This window comes from Fringilla coelebs, assembly GCF_963513975.1.
Source record: "Fringilla coelebs genome assembly, chromosome: 2".
NCBI lineage: Eukaryota > Metazoa > Chordata > Aves > Passeriformes > Fringillidae > Fringilla > Fringilla coelebs.
In genome coordinates this window covers 68,976,861-68,999,694 of record NC_140029.1, presented here as the reverse complement: position 1 = coordinate 68,999,694, position 22,834 = coordinate 68,976,861, and the positions used below count along the sequence as shown (strand labels likewise).

The window sequence follows — 22,834 nt, the reverse complement described above, 5'->3', positions numbered from 1 at the left end:
TTCAAGTAATTTTGTGATAACTTTTTTCCTTACAGGTTAGTTTCTGGAATAGGAACTTCCACCCTGAGCCATTATTGTAATTGACAAGCTTAGTTATCTTTGTCAATGCTGCTTTTACATCCATAGTGTCAAAGGCCATTTTGTCCGAGTTGGTAACTTCTAAGCGATCATAAAGAATGTTAAAGTTGTATAGTTATTTTTCTGGAATTAGGTGCTTTAAGACTGTACATCCGCTTCTTCCAAAAGCACAAAATATTTTCAAAAACAATATAATGAAAGCAAGCAGATGCTTCTACTTTTAGAAGCTGTTGTTCTTGCTAGAAGAAATACTTTGTATTTGGAGTTGAAGTACTTTAAATTTGAAACAAATCCTTATGTTGAGACACAAGGAGTTAAAGCCCATCTTTTGAAATTTCATTACAACTAAAAATTTATATATTGTTTTTTACCTGGTAGAATAAACTGCAGCCAAATCTCTTGTTTCTGGCTGTTAGAATATAATTAGGTTAAACAGACCTCCAGCCTTGTAAAGGCGTTTGCATTTGAAAACAAAAGTGATACTTTGGCTTTTGCTGTTAAGCTTGTGTAGAAATTATCTAATCAGCCAAAATTTTATGAAAATCTGAATCTGTTTGTTTGAATAAATTTATTCAAATTTTTCTCTGTAATGTCTTGTCTTGTAGACCGCTTTCTTCCTGCTGAGAGAAAGCATTTGAAATCAAATATGACGACAAAGAACTTCAGCACTTCTACTTTAAAAATGGATGTAATGGATAACTCATCCAATAATTCCTTCAGTGGTAGGCTGAAACAACAAGACCTGAGAGACTTGGGGGAAAATGCAAGAGAGGATCAACCTGCTGCATCAATAAAATGCTTAGAAGTATCTAATACACTGAAAGAAGACACAAAAAGTTCTTTAAATAGTGAGATTCTTCCAAGTATAAAACGCAAAGTTCTGACTTCAGCATGCCTAATGGCAAGAAAACGTTCCAGATTTTTCCCTAAAAGCTGTGCTTTAGGGAAAGGTGAAGAAGATAAGGACATGAGTGCTAAGGTGAATGATACAGCTGCTGTACCTCAGAGCCTGAAAGAACTTGGGTCTTCTCCTAGGGAAAAGGAGCTCTTGGTTGGTATTCATGGTGACTCTACATCTGTGACAGATAGCAGTTCCTATAATATGTTGTGTCAGACCAACTTGGGCATAACTGAAATCAGTAGTGACTGTTGCAATAAATTATCACCCAGTAAAAAGCATTCTACAGACCAGAGGTCAGAGATTGACTGTAGAGAAGTACACAGACCCTTGGGAATAAACTGCTCAGAAAATGACAGTACTGTATTAAAACAAGGGGAGAAAACAGATGCAGCTGCCTTTTCAGAGGATGTAGCCAACAATGAAGACCCAAAGCCAGCTGAAAACAGCAAAAGCCCTCAAGCAGCTGCATTCAGTAATGTAGCTGTAGACATTTCCAAAGAATTATTAGATTGTGTAGATAATAATTCTTTAAATAAAGTCATTTCTACAGAAGATAAACAAGAAGCACCTATGTATTCCAGCAAAATTCCAAACACGAACCTAAAGTGTAAAGGGGAATCATCAGTGACTCTAAATGCTTGCAGTTTGAATCTGGGCTTCAGTGGCTTTCAGACTGCTTCTAATAAGCAGATTAAATTCTCTGAAGCCAGTATAGCAAAAGGCAGAATGCTGTTCAAGGATATTGAAAATGAATGCTTTGAGGCTTCTTCCATGGAAAGAGTCAGAAACACTTCACATCAAGTTAAAAAGGAAAATATGTTATTCTCAGATTCAAAAAGCAAGCTGGGCAGTAATTTATCTGATTCTTCAGATTCACAGGCAAGTTTTCTTGAGCCCAGGCAGACACAGTTTACTCCACATAAAGTTGGCTTGTGTAGAAGCTTTCCTAGAACTCCACAAGCCTTGCAAGAAGCAAATCAAGCCTTGACAGCAAGCCAAGAAGCTGAAATTGCTGAACTTTCCAGTATCTTGGAAGAAACAGGTAGTCAGTTTGAATTTACACAGTTTAGAAAGCTAAGTAACACAATACAAAGTCACAGCTTGCAACAATTAGGAACTGTAGAAACAAGTGGAACAAAGAATGTAGAAAATATTTCTGAAACAAGGAAAGATGTGGGGGTTTATAGCACTTTTAAATCGGAAAATCAAGTTAAAAATGGCGAGTATTGTACTCAGGAGGAAGACACAAATGAAGACACTGAATTGGTGAAAAATGAAAAAGAAAATGCAGTGTTTTTCCACGAAAATGATAAAAAGGTTACTTCTACTAACTTAGACATAAATGAAAGTAGAAGATCTGATGAGAGCTTTCCCATAGCTAAGCAGGACAGCTTTTCTAATTTCATAGGCTTTACTTCAGCTGGAGGTAAAAAAATAAATATTTCAAAAGCAGCTTTGAGTAGGTCTGCAGAGCTCTTCAGAGACTTGGATGATGATAACTATTTGTTCAAATCTTCTGAAACTGGTACTAGATGTCACAATTCAAAAGGACCTATGTCTTCTAATGGTAATTTTTCCAGATGCCTGACAAAAGAAAGCAAAGAAAAAACTGTTTGTGTTTCAGATTTCAAAAGCATTAATGCTGTTTCCCACACAGGTTCTGTTTCCTACCATGCACATAATAAAAATGAGGAAAATACTAGTACAGCATTCAAGGAAAATATGGAAAACAAGGCAAAAATATCAGCAAATAATACTGAAAATGTTAGCTTCAGTAGTATTAACAATATCAACAGCCTATTATCCACTAAAACTCATAAGCAGAATTATGAAACATCCAAACAAATTTTAAATCAAGGAGATAATGAAGGCAATTTGCAAGACCACTCATTAGATGTAACATGTCTAGAAGATGCTGTTATGATTGCAGAAGAACACGGTTTAAATATGTCATACGACATGGAAAACCAGTCTCCTAAGCAGAAAGGAGAAGACAGAAAGGAAGATGAATGTTTGTCACCAAAACTTCAGACTCCTGGTGGTGATACATCCATTCCTGATGCAGCTTTGGATCATTCTCTGCCCTTGTTCAGTGTACAGTGCGGAGAAGGGGACGTAAATGTTTTGGAGAACTCTGATAAAGAAAAAACAAATTGTAAAAATATGGCAGAAGACACCACTCATGATAAGGACCTGCTAGTGAATGAAAGCAGAATAAAAATAGGTTCTTACCATCATTATCAAATACCTCTTGAACAAGAGGTAAACATGGGGAAAAATGAAGTGGAAGGGAGTTATCTGACTGGTTTTCATACTGCTAGTGGCAAGAAAATAGCAATTGCTGATGGATTTTTGGCTAAAGCAGAACAGTTTTTTGCAGATGTTGATGTAGGGAAGGAACATAATGACAATTTTGAGAATCTCATCAAGAAAAGGAAATGTGGCAAGAACTGTGTTAAAGACTGCAATTTATGTATTGAAAACATTGCTCAGTGTGACTCAGAAAAACTCAATTTTAATGAAAAGCTTGTTGCTGAAGAGCTTGGAGATCAGTTTAATCAGGCAATAGAGAGCAGTCCTATTAAACATGCTGCAATTCTTGATCCTGCTAAAGTAGATACATTTGTTGATCTAGGTGAAGCTTGCAAAGGGAGTTCGGTAACTTCACATGCGCATAAGAAAGCTGATGTCAGACCTGGAAAGTCAGAATTGGAATCCCTTAAAGGACAGGAGAGTGATGCTGTAAGTAGAACTCATTTGTCTGAAGATGGAAAATTCCTTGCAGAGAAAACGTTGGACTGCTTACCAAGAAAGAGGGATGATTTGGGAAATATAGATGATTTTTCTGTGTGCTCTGCTGCATCTCTGCATTTAATAAAGGTACCGCATGACCTTGAAGACAACTCTGTGCCTAGAGATGCAAAAAATACTTTATTTGTTGAGGAGAGCAGCAATAAAGCTGATCAATCACTCCTTTTGGATGCAAAAAATAGCTGCTCTTACATGAATAGTGACAGTAAGGAATTCGACTTAGAACATTTAAATGAACCTGCTGCTGATAAAAATTACTTCACAGACACCATAGCCAGTGCTTGCCAAAACCAGTCGCTAGTCAGTCTTCTTGAAAAGGAAACTAATTTTAACAGGTTAAAAGAAACAACACTTAAGGCTGAAAAGCAAAGGGGTGATCTGAAACAAACTGTGTTTAGCACAGCAAAAGGGAAAGCTGTGTCTGTTTCAGAAAGTACGTTAGCAAGTGTCAGACAAATGTTTCAAGACTGCAGTGAGGCTGTAAAATATGAAATTGAGCCTAACTCAAGAGGGAATCAAACAGAAATTGCTAGAAATTCATCTGTAGTCCTTCACACTGAATGTCCTAATTCTGCTAAATTTTTTAATACTGCAACAAGTGAAGAGGTTAATTCAGCCACATCCCAATTCATTGAAGTAAATGCAAGTGCTGATGAAGACAGTCACCAAGAAAGAAACTCATCTGCAGATGCAAAGTCTGCTTCAAATTCTCAGAAGCAATCCCTTGATCAGAATATTAAACTTTTAGGGCACTTTGTTCCAGATAAGCAGATAAAGCCATCAGATGCTTCTACAAGCAATTCTGGATTTTTTAGTACAGCAAGTGGAAAGCCTGTACAGCTTTCAGAAGAGTCACTCAGGAAAGCCAGACAGCTCTTTACTGAAATGGAAGTTAATCATTCACCACATGTACAAGAAGCAGTTTTAGTTGAGGAAGATGTTGAAAAGTCTAAAATGCACACTGAAGTACTTCCTAGGAAAATGCAAGTAGTGTCATCAAAAGGGGAAGAAAATACCAGCCCTGAATTGATTTCAGATTCTGCTTTTGGCTTCAGCACTGCTAGTGGAAAGCAGGTAAAAGTTTCTAAAGATGCCTATCAAAAAGCAAAGGCAATTTTAGAAGAATCTGATTACTTTTTGAGTAGTGGGCTTTCTATTACAGATCAACTTAGTTCAATTAAAGGCAATGATCAACATGTAAAATCTTTAACAGATAAGGTGATCTCAGAATTCAAAGCTGAAAAAAGCTGCAGTCAAAACTCTGACTTTAAAAACATCTGCCCTCAGGAAATAAAGTATTTTCCAAGCACTCACCATGTCAGCATGCCTGAGCACACACCATACAATCAGAAAAACAAGCAGTTAGCATCATTTAAAAATAGCTTTCAGCAAGAGAAAACTGAGTCTTTTGGAAAAGGGCAGCTGGATCCGTGGTCAGAACCAGAGTCCGAAGCAATTTCTTGCAGTGCTACTGCTAAAGCAGAAATTAATATTAATCTTCTCCAAAGTCCACAAAATTACTTGGAAGTAGAGGCTGTAGAAAGTGCAAGAGCTTTTATGGAAGACAGTTTTTCCAGTTCTGGAATACAAATTAATGCTATGCAGACCTTCAGTGGCAGACCAGATAAAAACTTCCAAAATAAGACCTTTGGGAAGAGGCACTTTGAAGAAAACAACTCACTTGGTAGGTGTTTTATCTTACATGTTCAACTCCATACTTCTACACAGTGGATTGGTTTAGGTTTTGGGGGGTCTTTTGCATGTCACGTTGATTTTTAGCTCACAGAAACATTCAAGTTCTTTCTCTAGGTGTCAGTGACAAAAACTCTTCTTGCTGCAGGGTGGTTCATGCACTCTTTCCAGGCTTAAATACGCACAATAGAAACTAAATTTGTGATTAGTAATTTTTAAGTTGTACAGGTTTGCTGTTTTACCACAAACTTACAGAAGAAAGCTGCTGCTCCTTTTCTCTCTGAGCACTTTCTTCTTTTTTTCCCTCTGTACAAATCTAGTGTTTTTTCATTGAAAAATGAGTAGCAGTATTTTCATTTTCACTTTTTTGTGCATTGTAGGTGAGGACAGTGTTTTGCTCGTATCAAGATTGCTAGTCTGATACAAAAAATAGTTGTTGGTCTAAAAGCAGTTTCTTGCCTTCTGAAAGTGATCTGTCTAGGACTGAAGTGTTGGTACTTGATGCTTGCACAGACACACAGACCAGTTCAGGGATTTGGGCTAGCTGAAAACTCCTTGTGGAATGGGAGATGAAAACCTGAAAACTGACCTGAAAACTTGCTAATTCTTCTTGCTCTTACTGGAGTGTTTTATTTAGAAATTACAGTTATGTTGTTCCAATTGATAAGAAGTTGAACTTGAAACGGACATCACTTTTAAAACTCTGTGTTTTTATTCTAGGTGAGCCTCCAATTAAGAGGCAACTTCTGCTTGAATTTAACAGAACAAAGAATTCCCCCAGGTCTTTGACAGCTTCAAAAAGCACCCCTGATGGTAATTTTAGTCACCTTGTGTTCTAAGCAGTAATCCAGTGTCAGTTGTTATCTTGAGAATTCTTCAATTTCCAATAACCTAACATATAATCAGTTTGCTTAACTGCTGCATTTATCAACGTAGTCATAGAAATTCAGAAAAGCTGCTGTGGTAATGTCTCTGCAAACTTGAAATTATGTGATTCATTATTTGCCTTATTGCATAGACTCTAAATATATTCCTTCTGCAAGAACTCCAGTTTAATTTCCAGTTCAGGAGGAATTCACCTGCTCTCACACAATCCTAAATCTCACAAATTCTAGTCTCAATAGGAAGAATGCATTTTATTGATTAATCTACAGAATATATTTTATTGATTGACTTTGTTCAGATTCTTACTGGTAATATACTTACTATATAATTACTTCTCATGTGAAACTTCCTTTTTGCAGCCTAAGGGCATAGCACAAGTGGGTTTACATTCCAGACAGATATGATTTAGTTATGTTGATAATTCAAAGATAAGCATGTCCTTCAGTAATGGAAGGAAGAGTTTGTGCAAATGTGCCTTTTTTTGTTGTAATGTCAAATAAAAGAATAAAAGTTGCTGAAAGAGTTTTAAATGGAAGGGTGAGCCTACCTGGAGTTAATATGATAAACATTTCCCTTTCAGGAGCCTAAAAATATCTTGCTGGCTCACAGACACAAACTCTTGAGAGCTCAATATTGTGAGCACTTATCCCTTAAATCTCTCTGGGAAGATGTTTAAAAAAAACATTTTTGGGGGCAGGAAGGAGTAAAACTATTTAAATCCACTCTAAAGACTTTTCTATTAATTAATTATTTCTTTTAATTTTCATTAATATAGATAAAACATGTGGCTGTAAATTTCTATTTATCTATCTATCTATCTATCTATCTATCTATCTATCTATCTAATGTGCCATTTCAAACATTTATTTTTTCTAATTATATTACAGGCATTTTCAAAGACAGAAGAAAATTTATGTACCATGTGCCTTTAAAACCCATAACCTGTCAGCCTTTTGGGTGAGAAATTTTAGAGTTCTTCTTTGTAACTGTCTAAAACATACAGTAATAATTTACTACCCAACTTTATAAAAGGTTAATCATTTCATGACAAAATAAATATTAAGTTACCATATACCACATGCTGCTGCAGTAGACCAGTGAGATACTAAACAAACTATACCCTATATTACACTGTGTCTTTTCTCAGTAGATAGGAGTATTCTGTTTTTAAAATATCGAAGACTGATATTTTGTCTTTTTGTTGATACTGAATTGAAATTTTTATTACTAAATTAAGAATACAAAACTCCTTATGAAGATTTTTGTCAGGAAGATGAAACCTGTATGCTTAAATGTTCGCATTTCTGTAGGTCAACTAAAGAACGACACGAAGTCAAGAATCCTACCCTTACCCTTCCAGATCAAGACTTCAGAGGATTCCAATCTAAACCTGCCATTTTTCAGCAGCGTGCTCTCAGGCACTCTTCAGACAGTGCTGCAGGGATTTCCACTCCCTGTAAGGCCTTGGCGAAAGAGAGTGAAGAAACTAGAAGTTTGTACAAATCTGGCAAAGCTGCTAAAACTTTTATTCCACCCTTCAAAACCAAGCTGACATTTTCTACATGCGAACAAGGCAGCAGCAGCAGATGTGACTCACCCATCAGCAAAAATATGACCAAAGAGATGGAACTAAATCAGATCAGAGCTGAACAAAATACTGCTGACCCTCAAGATCAGCAGCCTTGTATCCAGCATGCAGCAGATACTGACCTAGAAAATGGCAATTTAGGTATTTTCAGCTTTTACTCACTTAACTATTGTGAATACTAACCGTCAGAGTTGATTCTTTAAGGGTTTTTTGCATCTTTTGCAGACTTTTTTTTTAATAAAAAGAAGCTTCTTTTTAAGGCTTTTTTTATTTTGGCAGGAAAATTAGGAAATTGCTACTTTCCTAATATTTTATATTGCACTCCTTAAAGAGCATATCCCGTTTATCTCCAAAATTAATTGAGAAGGAAAATATTTAACACAGTGCCTAGAAACAAGATAGCTCATGTTTTACTTGATATTAGATTTTTCTTGTATACGTCATAGATAAAATAATCTACGAACCTTAGATTAGCCTTGCTATACTTCATTCACTTTTACAGAAGCTTGTTTTCCTTCCATCCTCTAATTAAAATGTAGACTTAGCCATATAAATGGGTGCTTGTGTAATTTTCAAAGAGGCAGACTTTGAATGCTCAACTGTTCCACTTAAGAATGTGGGCTTATGCCTTCTAAGCTCTCTTGAATGCTCTGGTTCTTCTGGTTACTTCTATCATTTACAGTCAAATAACCTGGATTTTTTTCAAAAGGACTTGTGTATATTTGAACAGGTGTATGAACATTTGCAGAATCAGATCCTGCAGTAACAGGCCAAAATTTCAGGATTATGGATTATGTAGTCATCAACTAATTTCTTTCCGGTTGGAGTTTTCTATGAAGATTGAGTTCAGTCTTCATACGAGAAAAGTATGTGGATGGAAGTTTAGTTCAAGGACTTATATAAAATTAATATGGATATGTAATTTGTTTTATATAAATATTCAAATACCTTCAGTAATCACTGCCTTCTAAATGCATTAAACTTTTAATATTTAGACTTGCAGTTTCTAAAACTCTGCAGAGTGGCATCGAAAAAACTCTGCTCTGAATCTGCTAGATTGTGACTGTGTATCTTTATTCGATAATGCTTTTAAAAAAGGTTTTGATGTGTTGGGGTTTTTTTTAAATTTGCAGCTATGGCTAGGATGGTGACAAATCTCCGCTGTGCCAGAGATCTGCAGGAAATGAGAATTAAAAAGAAATGTAGGCAAAATATTCATTCACAGCCAGGCACTCTTTATGTCATTAAAACATCTGCAAGCAGTAGAATCCCGCTGAAAACTGCAGTGGAAGAGAAATCTCCTAGCTTTTATTCTACAGAAGAGGTATATTGATATCCTTTTATTTTCTGTCTCACATCTCAAGACTAGTTTCTCAAGACTAGCAAATAAAAACTCAGTAGCTTTCGAATAGATACATTCTTCAGTTTTTAGGTAAGTATTTACAGTAGCTGTTACAGCAGTTGCTACAGTACTTAAGTATCATATATCCAGTTTTTAAGACTATTCCAAACAATAAAGGTCATAAATCTCTAGTGTTACAATCAAAGAGGAAAAAAATCCACCCATTAAAATGCATATGAAGAGATGGTTTAAAAGAACAGTTAAAATCTAAGCTTAGGTAAATCTATATGAAAATGCTCTTGCTTTTGGTACTGTGAAAGTACAAAACCTATTGAATTTTGAAACACTTTCAAAGTCATTGTGATGCTGTTTTGCTACAACAGTTGTTGGGAATCCTCCATTCTCCGTGGTTTACCTATAGCAAGGTCAGACAAAAGCTGTCTCAACCTTAAAGAAATATTTAATCTGAAATGATAAGACTGGATATTTAAACTCTGTTGAATTCTTACAGTATTGTCATTATTTTGTCTTTTCCATCTGATTTTTTTCAGCTGTACACATATGGTGTTTCAAAACAGTGTGTACAAGTTAACAGCACAAATGCAGAATCTTTCCAGTTTCTCATCAAAGACTTTTTCAGTAAGGAGTATTTGTTAGCTGGAAATGGAATGCAGCTTGCTGATGGAGGATGGCTAATACCTACAGATGAGGGAAAAGCTGGGAAAAAGGAGTTTTACAGGTACTGTTGCTTATGAACTTGGGATAGCTATGCTATTTATTAGATAGCAGTTCTCTTGTCTCCTAGAATAAATCCAGCACAGTGGTATTTTAAAGCCTCTGATTACTGTTTTTTTACTATGCATTTTTGTACACCTCTGTTGCTATAAATAAAGATAATATAGGATCATAAATTTGCTATGTAGATTAATGTTGCTAGTGATTGATCCTCACTGACCATTAAAGAAAGCAAAATCAATTTGGAATATTTCTAGAAATTCTTGAAAGGTGTAAATAATCTAAGTAATAGGGAAGTTAAAATTTGCAGTGGATTTCAGGTTAATTTATTAACAATTTATCTGCAGAGCCCTCTGTGACACTCCTGGTGTGGATCCCAACCTAATCACAGAGGCCTGGGTTTACAATCACTACAGATGGATTGTATGGAAATTAGCAGCTATGGAAGTGTCTTTCCCACATGAATTTGCTAACAGATGTTTGACCCCAGAAATGGTCCTGTTGCAGTTGAAATATAGGTAGGTGTATAGCAATATATTGGGAGCTGTAATTTGTGTTACTGTGTGCTTTCTGGTTCGTCAGTATTACAAAATAAGCACATCTACCTTGCATTCACTACTTAGCAGAATGCTTGTATTTTTAAACTTACACACAGCAGTATTAAAAACACAGTGTGTGTTACCTGTAGAAATGTAGAAAACATTTGCTTTGCTACAGTGATGCTTAATCATATAGATGAATAACGAACAGTTTTCTACAGTTGTGTTTAAAGAAGAACAATGTGATGGATTTTGTTTGCTGTAACTAAGCACAAGTTCTTTTTTGTAGGTATGATTTGGAAGTTGATAAAAGTAAACGATCAGCAATCAAAAAAATAATGGAAAGAGATGATGCAGCAGGTAAAACGCTTGTACTGTGCATTTCCAAAATCATATCGCTGAACACAGTTGTATCTCCTAGCAGTAGCAATAAGAACATGGAAAATAAAAAAGCAGCAGCTTTAATTGAAGTTACTGATGGCTGGTATGGGATCAGAGCTCTTCTGGATCCACCTCTCAAAGCTTTCTTAGACAGAAGAAGGCTGACTGTTGGTCAGAAGATCATAGTGCATGGAGCAGAACTTGTTGGTCCTCAAAATGGATGTACACCACTGGAAGCCCCAGATTCCCTTATGTTAAAGGTAAATAAAATATTAGTTCAGCTTGTTTGGATGTGACTGAGAGATGTGATAAATGCTACTTAGTTGAGCCATATTTTGTAAACAGAAAAAGTTATTGGGGCTTTACAGATGGAGCTCTGCTGGAGTTTAATAACCAGATTTGTAAGACATGATTCAAGGGTGTTACTCAATACGGTCCGAAGAGAAGTTTGTAGTATAAAATTCTGCCAGGTTTTGCTATATTTTGGCAGTTCCAGCTCCTTACTTTGGTTAAACACCAAGTTGCAAAAAAGTATTTGTCCATCTCAGACAATATGGAAGTTGGAGGAAGAATGGGGGGAGGGGAGAAACCAATGAAGGGGTGAACTGGTGGGGCTCATTTGAGGTTAGCTAAAGAGTTTTACCTTTAAAGAGGGTTAAGTTTCAGCATAATACTGAAATTGCTCCTCTGGTACAAAGCAATGGTTTGTCTCATAGGTTCTCATTTCCCCGAGAATTTTAACTTTTCAGATTTTTAGATTCTGTTGAAAATACCTTCTTCAGTGTGAAAGGAATTAAAATGTGTTCTGCTTAGGTGCAAAAGTAATATATTCCTAGTGAGGTCAGTGTGAAAATAGACATGTAGATGTTCCTGTAGATAAAATAAGTTGGCTATAACTTTGACTTAGCAGTGCCAGGTTCTCATTCACCATTTCCCTTGCTCAGATCTCAGCGAACAGCACTCGCCGTGTGCGATGGCACACAAAACTAGGATTTCATCGGGATCCCAGACCTTTCCCTGTGCCTTTGTCATCGCTTTACAGTGAGGGCGGTGCAGTGGGGTGTATTGATGTGGTTATTCAGAGAACTTACCCTATTCAGGTATGGTGTAAGTATTTTATTAATCTAACAGGGTTCTATGAGATCTCAATTATATTAATGAATTGCTATATCATTCCTCAAATCAGACACAATATAGAAAACTTTTTTTTTTTTAAAGATACCATTATGTGAAAATAATGAGGAGTGGTTCTTGCATTTTGCGTGTGTTTAGTATTTCAGGACTGGAGTATCCAGAAGAATTTGATTTTGTGTTCAGTATCTTTTGGTTGGCTTTGCTTTGAGCTTCAAAAAGCCAGAAATCATTGAATTTTAGTTCTGTACTCTAAAAACTACTGCACTTGTTTTATTAAAAACATATTAACAAAAAGTTACATATTTCTAAGCATTTGTAGGATTACTTTTTCTTACATGTGGCTGACTGTATTGTGTAAGTTCTATATTAGTGAAAATAGTGTGTAATTATGGTGTAAAATAGATTTTAAATCTTTTAAATGCCACTTGATATCCAGACATTTTAAATACTGCAGTCAGACTTCACTGCAACTACTTGGTTTTATAACAATACCAGACACAAAAAGAAACAATATTTCTGTTAGTAATCAATCTTTTTAATGTAAGCAGGTTAACCAGGACGCAAGCTTTCATATTTTATTAGCTTTCCTCAGAGCAGTGTATACTTGGCATGTATATCTAAGATTGTTTTTTCATTGCCTTCTTTCTAAGGTATTATTTTATTGTTGTGGATGTAGAATGAATTCTGCAAAGGTATTTGGTTTGGACCATTACTTTGCTATTTAGATCATTACTTAAATGGAGGAAATTGCAGCCCTTATTATGTGAGCTGCCTGGTAGAACAAACCTTTATTTAAGTCTCAGAAAGGGGACTGTAATCTGTAACTGCATCACAGTAAATGTTTTCCAGGCTGGGGAGGAAAGTGCTTCTTCATATCTTGCTATGTCAAGAGATTGATGTACTTTTTTCTTTTTTAAACACTGAGACTCTTGCTCCAACATACCAAAATTATAAGCACATTTGGCCTGTCTCCTTTTACCTCAAGAGTCAAGGAGCATAAGAATCACAGTAGCCTTAATTAAAGGTGTCAAACTGAGTAATGCAGGAGATACATGGTGTGCAATTAATGAGGTAGGCAGAGCCTATTTCAACAATTCACTGCCTCATAAGTATTGGTCCTGCAACCTTTCCTTATCTTGCTTTCACTATACACTCCTGCTGCTTCTCTGTTCCAAACCTGGAGCTTACCTGGTCCTGTTACTTAGCTTAATTCATTAAACAAGGAAAAAGTAACTAATAAGAACACGCAATGAACTGCTGTCTGTTGAATTACCTAACTGATACAGAGTGCTGAGGTCAGATAATGTGCTAGAGGCAGTGCAAAGGACAGGACAGAACTGTGCAGAAAATGCGAATAGAAGGAAAGAGACCACTTCCAGCAGCTGTGGATCTGCTTGTTTAACTCACTGGCCTCTTCAAATCAGGCAAGCCAGTTCTGGCAGAGTTGCGGACAAGCCTGTAGTCCTATGGCACCATCTCAGCAGAAAAGGTTTAGGAGCATCTGAAGAACTGCATCATAGTTCTTTTACAGCATCTTACCCAGAGTGTTAAAACAGACTGTACAGCTGATGTGGAAAGACAAATTGGGTAGAAGGCAGTCTGGTATATTTTTTAGCATTGAGTTTGATGGTTTGTATCTTAATGTATCTACCAGTGGGATCCATTCATCATCTAAATTACAGCATTGATCCCACTATTTGAAGCTATGTTTTCTTCAGCAGTTAAATAATCTGGTTTTGGATACTGCTCCATTCTGCTTGTTTTTGACAAGTTACCAACCAGTGCTGTGGGGTTTTGCATTTTATCTGTTATACTGGAAGAACTTAAGGTCTGCTGCCTGTTCGTTTTTAAAGAACTTTTTGCTTAACAGTGAGTATGAAAGAGAAGCTAGATAATGTTAAAAATAATTTTTTAAAAGTCTGGGTTTAGTTTTAATCTTTTTATTTCAGTGGATGGAAAAGACGTCAGCTGGTTCCTACGTTTTTCGTAACAGCCGAGCTGAAGAAAGGGAAGCTGCCAAGCACGCAGAGGATCAGCAGAAGAAACTGGAAGCTCTGTTTGCAAAAATCCAAGCAGAATATGAAAAGCATGAAGGTAAAGCTTTCATTCTTTCAGAACATCTATAAAGAACAGGAAAACATTTTGATGTTTTCAGACAAGTCAAAAAAAATTGTCAAAAATCTTCTCTGGTGATAGAGAAACAGAGATGGGATTTTGGGTTGTTTTCTTTGTTGTTGGTGTTGGTTTTGTGTTGTTTGAGGTTTTTGCTTCCTGTGTGTCAAGACCTTTTGGTACCTTTTGGTACGTGCTTATTTGCATGGCTTTGCAGCTATATGGGAAACACCTTTTGAACATATTCATAGGCAGGCCACTAAAAAATTATCCTTGAGGTGATTCTCGGGGAAATGCTACAAAATTGTAGAATTCATAATTTCATTCCCTTCAGATTTCACCCAGAGGTGAAATCTGATAGCATGTTATCTCAGTAGACCTGGACACCAAGACTGAGCATCTTTCCTCATGAATAATTGCGTGACTGTGCAGATACTGAGGTTAGTGGAGCTGCTCAGTGGGATAGGGACTCTGGTGACACAGGCAACGGAGAATGCTGAGTTACTGAATGCCCTTGGTTGGCAATCCTAGGTCATGGAGACCAGGAGAAATTCTGAAGCAAGGAAGACATACCCTTGGTGGAAGAGGATCTAGTTAGAGAACACTCAGGCAAAGTGGACATATGTTAAGTCCATAGCTGATGATGGGATTAACTCAGAAGTGCTGAAGGAGCTGACCAGTGTCTGTGGGGCTGCTTTTGATCCTCTTTGAATGATCATTAGTTCATTGGTAGAGTTGTCTGGAGACTGGAGGAAAGCAAATGTGTCTGCTGTATTCAGAAAAGATAGGAAGGAGCACCCAGAAAACTACAAGCCAGTCAGCCTTACCCCGATTCCTGAGAAGGTGATGGGGCAAATAATCCTGGAAGCTGTTAACAGGCACAAAAGGGACAAAAATGTGATTTGGAGTATTCAGCAGATTCACTCAGGGATGTCATGTTTGACCAACCTGACAGCATTCTGTGATGAAATCACTGGCTTGGGCAATTGAGGCAAGAGCAGTGCATTGTCTACCTGGACTTCAGAAAGGCTTTTGACACTGTGTCCCTTAGGATCCACAGAGAGAAGCTGATGGGCTGGATGAGCGGGCAGGCCAGCAGGTGGATTGAAAACTGTCTGAGGGTGGTGATCAGTGGCACAAAGTTTGTTTGGAGGCCAGTAACTGGCCTGGTATATGCCCGGGATGAGTACTGGGTCTAGTCCTGATTTAACAAATTCATTTATGATCTGGAGAATGGGGCGATGTACTTACAGCAGGTTTGATGATGAAAATCCGGAGAAGTGGTGGGTACACTAGAGGATTATGCTGCCATCCAGAGGGATTTTGGCAGCTGGAGAAATGGGCTGACAAGCACCTCATGAAGTTCAACAAAGCAAGTTGCAAATCTTGCACCTGGGGAGGAACAGTGCCATGCACCAATACATGCTGGGAATCACCCGTCTGGAAAGCGGCTTGGCAGAAAGAGCCCTGGGGGTCCTGGTGGACAAGTTGAGGATTGTTGCCAGAAGTTCTAAGAAGGTGATCCTTCCTTTCTGTTTAGCACTGGTAAGGCCACGTGTGGAATGCCATGTCCAATTCTGGGCTTCTCACCATAAAAAGACATGGACACACTGGAGATACTACAACCAAGGGCCCATGAATGTATTTAAGGAATTGGAGCATCTGACCTAGGAAAAACTGAGAGAGCTGGGACCATTGAGCTTGGAGAAGGCTCAGGGACATATGATCAATGTACTTAAATACCTGAAAGGACAGTGCAGAGAAGATGGAGCTAGGCTTCTGTCAGTGGTGTCCAGTGACAGGTCCAGAGCCAAATGAGTGCAAACTGGAACACAGGAAGTTCCCTCTGGACATCAGGAAACTTTTTCATTATGTTGGTTAACTGACAGTGTTTCCTAGAGAGGTTGTGAAATCTTCATCCTTGGAGGTAATAAAAAGCTCACTGGACATGGTCTTGGTCAGCCTTCTGTAGGGTGCCCCTGCTTGAGCAGGGGGTTGGACCAGATGACCTCCAGAGGTCCCTTCCACTTCAATATATTCTAATTCTGTAATGGCTGACACTGTCCACCTCTGCCAGTGATTTCTAACAGTAGTTCTAGCATGGAATTCTTAGCTGAAATCAGAGATGGCCTTGTAATTCTTAACATCACTGCTATGACACCTCGTGTATTGTTTTATGTTTGGTAAACTTGTGTGCACAGGAGTCTGCTGTGCTGAAGGAATTCATTAAAATTCTGGCAGCAAAGTGACTTACATAAGGAGAGGGTAATAGTTTAATATAACTTGCATTTAGCTGATATCCTGAGGAGGCTTTGTGGGCAGGCCTGTGCTGTCCCACGTCTTGGTGTCTTTAAGACTTTTCTGCTGCATGAAAGAAGAGCAAGTGATGGACATAAAGAAAGGTAGTCAAGTGTCTATGAAGGTTTTTGGCAGCCCATCAAATCTCCCACCCTTTAATATCCCACCAGTGATACTAGTTACTAGCCTCCAAGCTACTGATACTGGCTACCCCAAAGTTTGTATTATATTCTATCTATGTTGTATTTAAATGAATAAGATTTTTTTTCTGTATTTTCTGGATATGTATATATATGCATATATATGTGTGTGTGTGTATATATATGCATGCATACACACACACACATATACACATCAATTCCTATACATGTGGTTTGTGTTTTTATTCTGGCAAGGCCTAAATACTACTGTGCTTCTTAAATAATTATTTTTTCCTTCATTTTGAACTGTATTGATTGTACTCCACATAAAGGCTTTTTCTCCACAGAGAGAACCAGTAGAAGAACACTAAGATCACGGATCGTCACAAGACAGCAAATCCATAATTTGCAAGATGGTGCAGAACTTTATGAAGCAATTCAGAATGCATCTGATCCTGCTTATATGGAGGTAACTGTAGATACTGCTGGGTTAATTTTGAAAAGCTTTTGGAGTAAATTAAAATTTAATAACTCCTGCTGAAATTGACCATTAAATTAGTCCTTTAAAGTTTTTCTGCCTTTTGATATTTTCTATAGCATGCTTATTGCTAAATGAATTAGTATTAAAAATTTTGAAAAAAACTAAATTAAGGCTTGTTGTAATTGATTAATATTATCTGGGATGGCAATTTTCTCTTGGTATAAAAATCCAGGATATAGCACAATTAAAAGTTAATGCTACTTGTAATTTTATTACTTTGCTTTGTCTTGCATATATGAAAACTTAATGCATCACATCAATCTAGAGTTTCATACACATACTCTTGCATGCTGTTCACAGAATTATTTGGATTATTATATTGTCTTTGTTGTCTTCATTCCCTGTTCCAGTTAAATCACAACTTTTAAGTGTTTATGCCTTTACCAATAAAGATACAGGTGATTAGTCCCTGCCAGTTATTAAAAAAGTAAATACATGCCTTGCCTTTTGCAAGTGAGGATCCTTGTCTGTCATATTTGATGAAATGGTATCTGTGTCTCTAGAGCTGCATGTACAGCAATCTGGGTCTTGGAGGCTTGGTCAGTAAAGTGATGGGTTTGATGCATTTTAGTGTAAATCACTGTGTCAGCTCAGAGACAGCAGCCTGAGGAGAAGCGCAACTCTTCCTTTATTCTTCCAGAAATTTTTCCTAATATGTTTTCATATGAAACAGGCAAGCCTGCCTGTTATATTAAATATTCACCCTACTTACACATTCTCAAGCAAGCTTCTCGCTAGTTGTCAGGCAGGAACACTGTAGTGTAATCTCTGCACAGACCAGAGAGCACCAGCTGAGTACCAGCAGTACCACTGCTGCCTCCTGTTGTTTTAATATACCTCATTTCAAGTCCTAGTAGTGCATCAGCTGGAAATAAATTGCTTCTAACAGATGAGCACTCAAGAAAGAGGCTATCTAAAAATCTTCTGGTTTTTTGATTAATAAAAAAGATACTGAGTTCATCTTCTCTTGGTTGCAGGGATATCTCAGTGACGACCAATTAAAAGCCTTGAAGGCTTACAGGCAGCTGATGAATGACAAAAAACAAACTCAGATGCAGGAACAATTCAAGAAGGCTTTAGAGTCAGCAGAAGAAAATGGTTGTTACAAAAGAGACGTGTCTGCAGTATGGCGATTATATGTGGTAGACTACAGAAAGCAAGAAAAACATAAAGGTCAGTGCTTGAAAACTTACAAATAACATTTAACTAAATGTGGTAACTGGCCAGTATAGATAGATTTTAAGAGTTTCCCAACAGTATTTTAGCTTCCTTGATTCTTGGTTTAAGGCTTTTGGACAGGAGGGAGTGTTGTAGATTTATTTTGTTTAAAAGCCTTCAAGGTATGACTGAGCAGGTAACTGAGCTTACTGTGCTGTTGTCAGGAGCAGTACTGAGTATCTGGCGCCCGCTGCCCGACGTGCGTTCCTTGCTGAAGGAAGGCGCTCGCTACAGGATCTTCCAGCTGTCAGCATCCCAGTCCAGGGGCAGGGCAGACTCCACCAACATCCAGTTAACAGCCACCAAGAAAACCCAGTATCTACAGCTAGCAGTAAGTGCTTTAAGTGCATACAGGTGCATCAGTAAAATGCGTCACACTCTGTAAGTGCGGTAAATACTGAAGTTTTGTTTTTCATCAGGTGTCACAAGAGATGCTGATACAGATTTTCTTTCCAAGAAAGGCTCTAGAATTCACCAGTTTGTTGGATCCTTCTTTTCAGCCACCATGTGCTGAAGTGGATTTAGTTGGAGTTGTCATTTCTGTTAGCAGAACAGGTATGTTGCAGACCACATTCATGTCCTCCCATTGAATAAGCACTGAATTGTTTATTTCAAAGTCAGAATTATATCGGTGTTGTACCTGCATCTCAGGCCTGTGAAAACCTGCTAATACAGCCCATCATGGTGACAAGCTGGCAGATAAATCTGTATTTCTGAAGAAAAACTCTCTCTGCTTATTAGTTCAGGAAGTTAGTAAGGCAGGATCTAAGCTCAAAACCAGCTTATGTTTAAATGTTTGGGGTTTTTTCCGTAAATGGTGGGCCTAAGTTCTCATATCTGTGTTGAGCATCTGCAGAGACACCATCATGCATGTACACGAATGCCCTCTTTGGTGTACAATGTCACGGAATGAGTGGAGTTCATGCACTGGAGCTCATGGATAGGGAGAGGTGGATAATCTTGTGCGTAAAAAGGAAAAGTTCCATAGGAGTATTGTTTTTAAAGACGACGACTTGGAGTTGTTTTCTGTAATCAGTTGGGAGCTGGTGTAGAATACGAAAGAAGTATGAGATACCTGTCACCGTGCAGATGGGCTGCCATGTAGCTCTTTCAAGATGTGTGTGACTTTTTTTAGTAGATCCAAATCACTTAAAGAGATGTAAAGGTTTAATTCAGACTTTTTCCCTGCTTTTAGGTTTTACTACTCTGGTATACTTGTCTGATGAAAGCTATAATTTAGTGGCAGTAAAGATCTGGACAGATCTCAGACACCTGGCTATTGAAGATGTAGTTGTCCGCTGCTCACTCATTTCTGCAAGCAACCTTCAGTGGCAGTCTGAATTCAGATCAGAAATGCCCGTGCTGTTGGCTGGAGATCTTTCTTTATTCTCAGCCAGTCCAAAGGAATGCTATCTTCAAGAGAAGGTTAATGAACTGAGAAGTGTGATAGAGGTAAACCTGTAGAAGTGTCATTTCATGGTTACTTTTGGTTACTGCTATGTTACATCCTTCAGCAAAAAGTCTGTTAGTATTGATAAACCTTTAAAACAAGTAATGCACATAATGCTGAATTCAAGGGGAATTTTTTGGGAGATAAGAGTAAGATGTCAATGCAATTTTCCTGGTGGATTGAATGTCTCGATTTTTAATTTTTATTTTCTAACTCATCCGGCATTGTCTTCAGGATGTGCCACAGAACCTCTGAGTGGCAAAAGATCTTGTACCTTTCCATAGGGAATCTGCCATAGACAGAAAGTGCAGGAATCTGCTATCTTGTTGGTTTGATATAAAATAAAATTCCAGTGGGATAATGATGAAAAAAGAAAGTCTTAAAGGTAGTGTATATAGTCTTTACATAGTTTGAAAGCCAACTATTCTGCATTGCAAACTCTGTTCTCCCTTACAGAATGTGCCCTCCTTTTGCTCTGATGCAGAAAGTAAACTGAAGAATTTGCTAGGAAGAAATCTCTTGCTGACACCCAGTTTAACTAAAAGATGTGGTTTGGAAAGCCCCTCTCCTTCCTGCAGCCGTGCAGAGGATAGAAGTTTGGTAAGCTTCTGGTAATTAATGCTGTGTTTATACTGGCAGTACATACAGTAAGGATTTAAGCAAGTGTTATACCTGTGTGAATAGTCTCACTTCTCTGTCCATTTCATCCAGTCTTTTCAGGGCAACGCAAGCTGATTAGAAGCTTTCTCTGTGTGTGGGGGGGTTTAGGATTATTCCCCAGAGGAGCCATGAGATAGATTATCCTTCCTCCAAACACTATATGGAAACTTTCCCTTGTGGCCTGTGTTTCCACAACATACTTCAAGTATTTTGAATGTGGTGTGAGTAAAATGAATCATCTTTCTTTGTAGATGATTTAGTGCTTCTTTGGTCCCGCTGTGAAGATTATCCAATGTGAATGTCACAGAAGGGAAACATCTCGATCTGTACATTTTATTTCAAGGCATTCTGCAGTCCCCACCTTTATTGAGAGAATTTACTTCCTGGTCTTTTTATAGATAGTGTTTACTATTTCTAGGATTTAATAGGAATGTCACCTGGAAAATGTGTTTTAGCAGTCTTGACAAAAATTTATTTAAATAGTACTCAAGTTTCCCATGAAAGCTGCTGGTGGTGAGTTGCTTCTGACATGGAATACTGAGCAGTCAGAACAAATATTTTTTCTGCCATGAGTTGCAAGGGAGGTGAGAACACCCTGGTGTGATATCAGTTCCTGGGGACTAAGTTTAAGCTTGTAAGGCATCCTTTTCTATTTCAAAGGGAGGACTAATGTTTAATTCTGAAGGTCTAGTTTATATATTTTATAGACTAACTAATTTATATTTGTATAGTTTATTGAATACATTAATCATCTTTTAAAAATGAGACATTAAGTGTATTCTCAGGCCTGTGCTTGAAAGATTTGCTATGCAGCATCTGTCTTGTGTGCATTGTTATCATCAAATTTTTTGGTCTGTGTTTCATCCTGGGTTTTTTTCAATTTTTTTTTTCTCCTTTTTACTGTGGAGAACATGGCCAAGGCAGTAGAAGACTTATGAGTGCTTTGATTTCTTACCATCTGGCATAGAAAAGTTCTCATACATTTTGCTCAGCTCTTAAAAACAAAATGTAAATGTACAGGTAAACAGTAACTTAAGAGTTATCGGCACTTGAAGGAATAACATTAATCACCATCAGGAGATACCAAACTAAACTTATATGGGATATGAATGATGATGTAGTGTTTTTATAGTGGGGGGGGTCCCCCATTTTTTTGAAGTTTTTGAGGACGTTCATGAGAACATTCTATTCAACATAAAATTTCTCTTTTTACCCAGATCTCTTCTAGAATTGAAATTAAGCATCCAAGCCCTTTGTCAACTAGCACACCAAATATGGAACTTGTCACACCAGGGTCAGCTAAAACACCTTCACCTGCTACAATTAATGAAAACTATCTCAAAACCAGCAAAAAGAGAAAAGCCATGGACTTCCTCAGTTGCATACCTGCCCCTCCACCATTGACACCAATATGTTCAGTAATTTCTCCATCTGTTAAAAGAGCATTTCAGCCTCCACGAAGTTTGGGTTTACAGCACAGCAAGTCACCTAGAGGGGCAGATCAGAATACTGGCCTTGTCACCCCTTGCAGAAAAGTGAGAGAAACTGTCCATCTTCCTGAGAATGACCTGGTTGCTGATGAAGAACTGGCAATGATTAATACACAAGCACTCATGAATAATTTACCAGAAGAAAAGAAGATGGATTACATAAATGAAAACAGAAATGCAACAGCTACTACTTTATCTGATGATCTTTCATGCAGAAATAATTCCAGGTCTACTGGGAAGCAAATAACTCATCAAAAGCAGTTCTGAAGTAGCTGAGGCTCTTTAGAAGAACCCAAAGGAACATGAAGACTCATTACCAGCCCACAGAATGCTACAAAGACCAAAATCCCTAAAATGCTGCTAATGCACATGTACAGTATTGTATATATTTCAAATTCAAATTATTTTTACACTTTGTAGATTGAAACTTGATTGTATTTAATAAAGTTCTATTACAAAAACAGACTGATTAAATAACACTTCATTTGCAAAATAGTTTGAAGTTTAGTATGTAAACACTTCTCACAAAGATGTATTGTACAATAACATCAGTGTGGTTGAGGGTTTGATGACATTTTGTAAGCCACTGATTCTCTGTTCTTATATTACAGCAGGATCTTTGTTTCAGTCTAAAGCCATCAGTTTTGTTACCCTCTGCAACATTAGAATAGTTGTTTGGCTGTCCAAAGTGGCACAGGGCATAATAAAGAGTTCTCTTATTTTCAGCAAACAGAACACTTTAATTCTGAAATGTTGCCCTGTTATTCTGGTACAGTTCTTGTACTTTTCTCCTCAGACTTTCCATATAGCACTAAGGGAGGTTTAAAGAACAGCTATTA

The 22,834-nt window shown here is 37.5% G+C and overlaps 1 protein-coding gene across 1 annotated transcript in view; it reads left to right on the top strand.

Annotated features, from left to right (window-relative positions):
• The window catches only part of BRCA2 (BRCA2 DNA repair associated), a gene marked incomplete at its 5' end in the record, with an annotated part of 33,179 nt that extends 10,901 nt beyond the window's left edge, over window positions 1-22,278 (top strand). The window contains 17 exons of the mRNA XM_084226151.1: window positions 684-5,474; window positions 6,203-6,295; window positions 7,255-7,324; window positions 7,678-8,096; window positions 9,089-9,279; window positions 9,849-10,036; window positions 10,380-10,550; window positions 10,861-11,212; window positions 11,897-12,052; window positions 14,036-14,180; window positions 16,984-17,105; window positions 18,155-18,350; window positions 18,560-18,726; window positions 18,815-18,950; window positions 19,591-19,847; window positions 20,302-20,445; window positions 21,723-22,278. Of these exons, the coding sequence (XP_084082277.1) occupies window positions 684-5,474; window positions 6,203-6,295; window positions 7,255-7,324; window positions 7,678-8,096; window positions 9,089-9,279; window positions 9,849-10,036; window positions 10,380-10,550; window positions 10,861-11,212; window positions 11,897-12,052; window positions 14,036-14,180; window positions 16,984-17,105; window positions 18,155-18,350; window positions 18,560-18,726; window positions 18,815-18,950; window positions 19,591-19,847; window positions 20,302-20,445; window positions 21,723-22,262 (8,138 nt within the window). The 3' untranslated portion in view covers window positions 22,263-22,278. The remainder of the gene's footprint in view (window positions 1-683; window positions 5,475-6,202; window positions 6,296-7,254; window positions 7,325-7,677; window positions 8,097-9,088; window positions 9,280-9,848; window positions 10,037-10,379; window positions 10,551-10,860; window positions 11,213-11,896; window positions 12,053-14,035; window positions 14,181-16,983; window positions 17,106-18,154; window positions 18,351-18,559; window positions 18,727-18,814; window positions 18,951-19,590; window positions 19,848-20,301; window positions 20,446-21,722) is intronic.
• Between the last annotated feature and the right edge of the window lie 556 nt (window positions 22,279-22,834).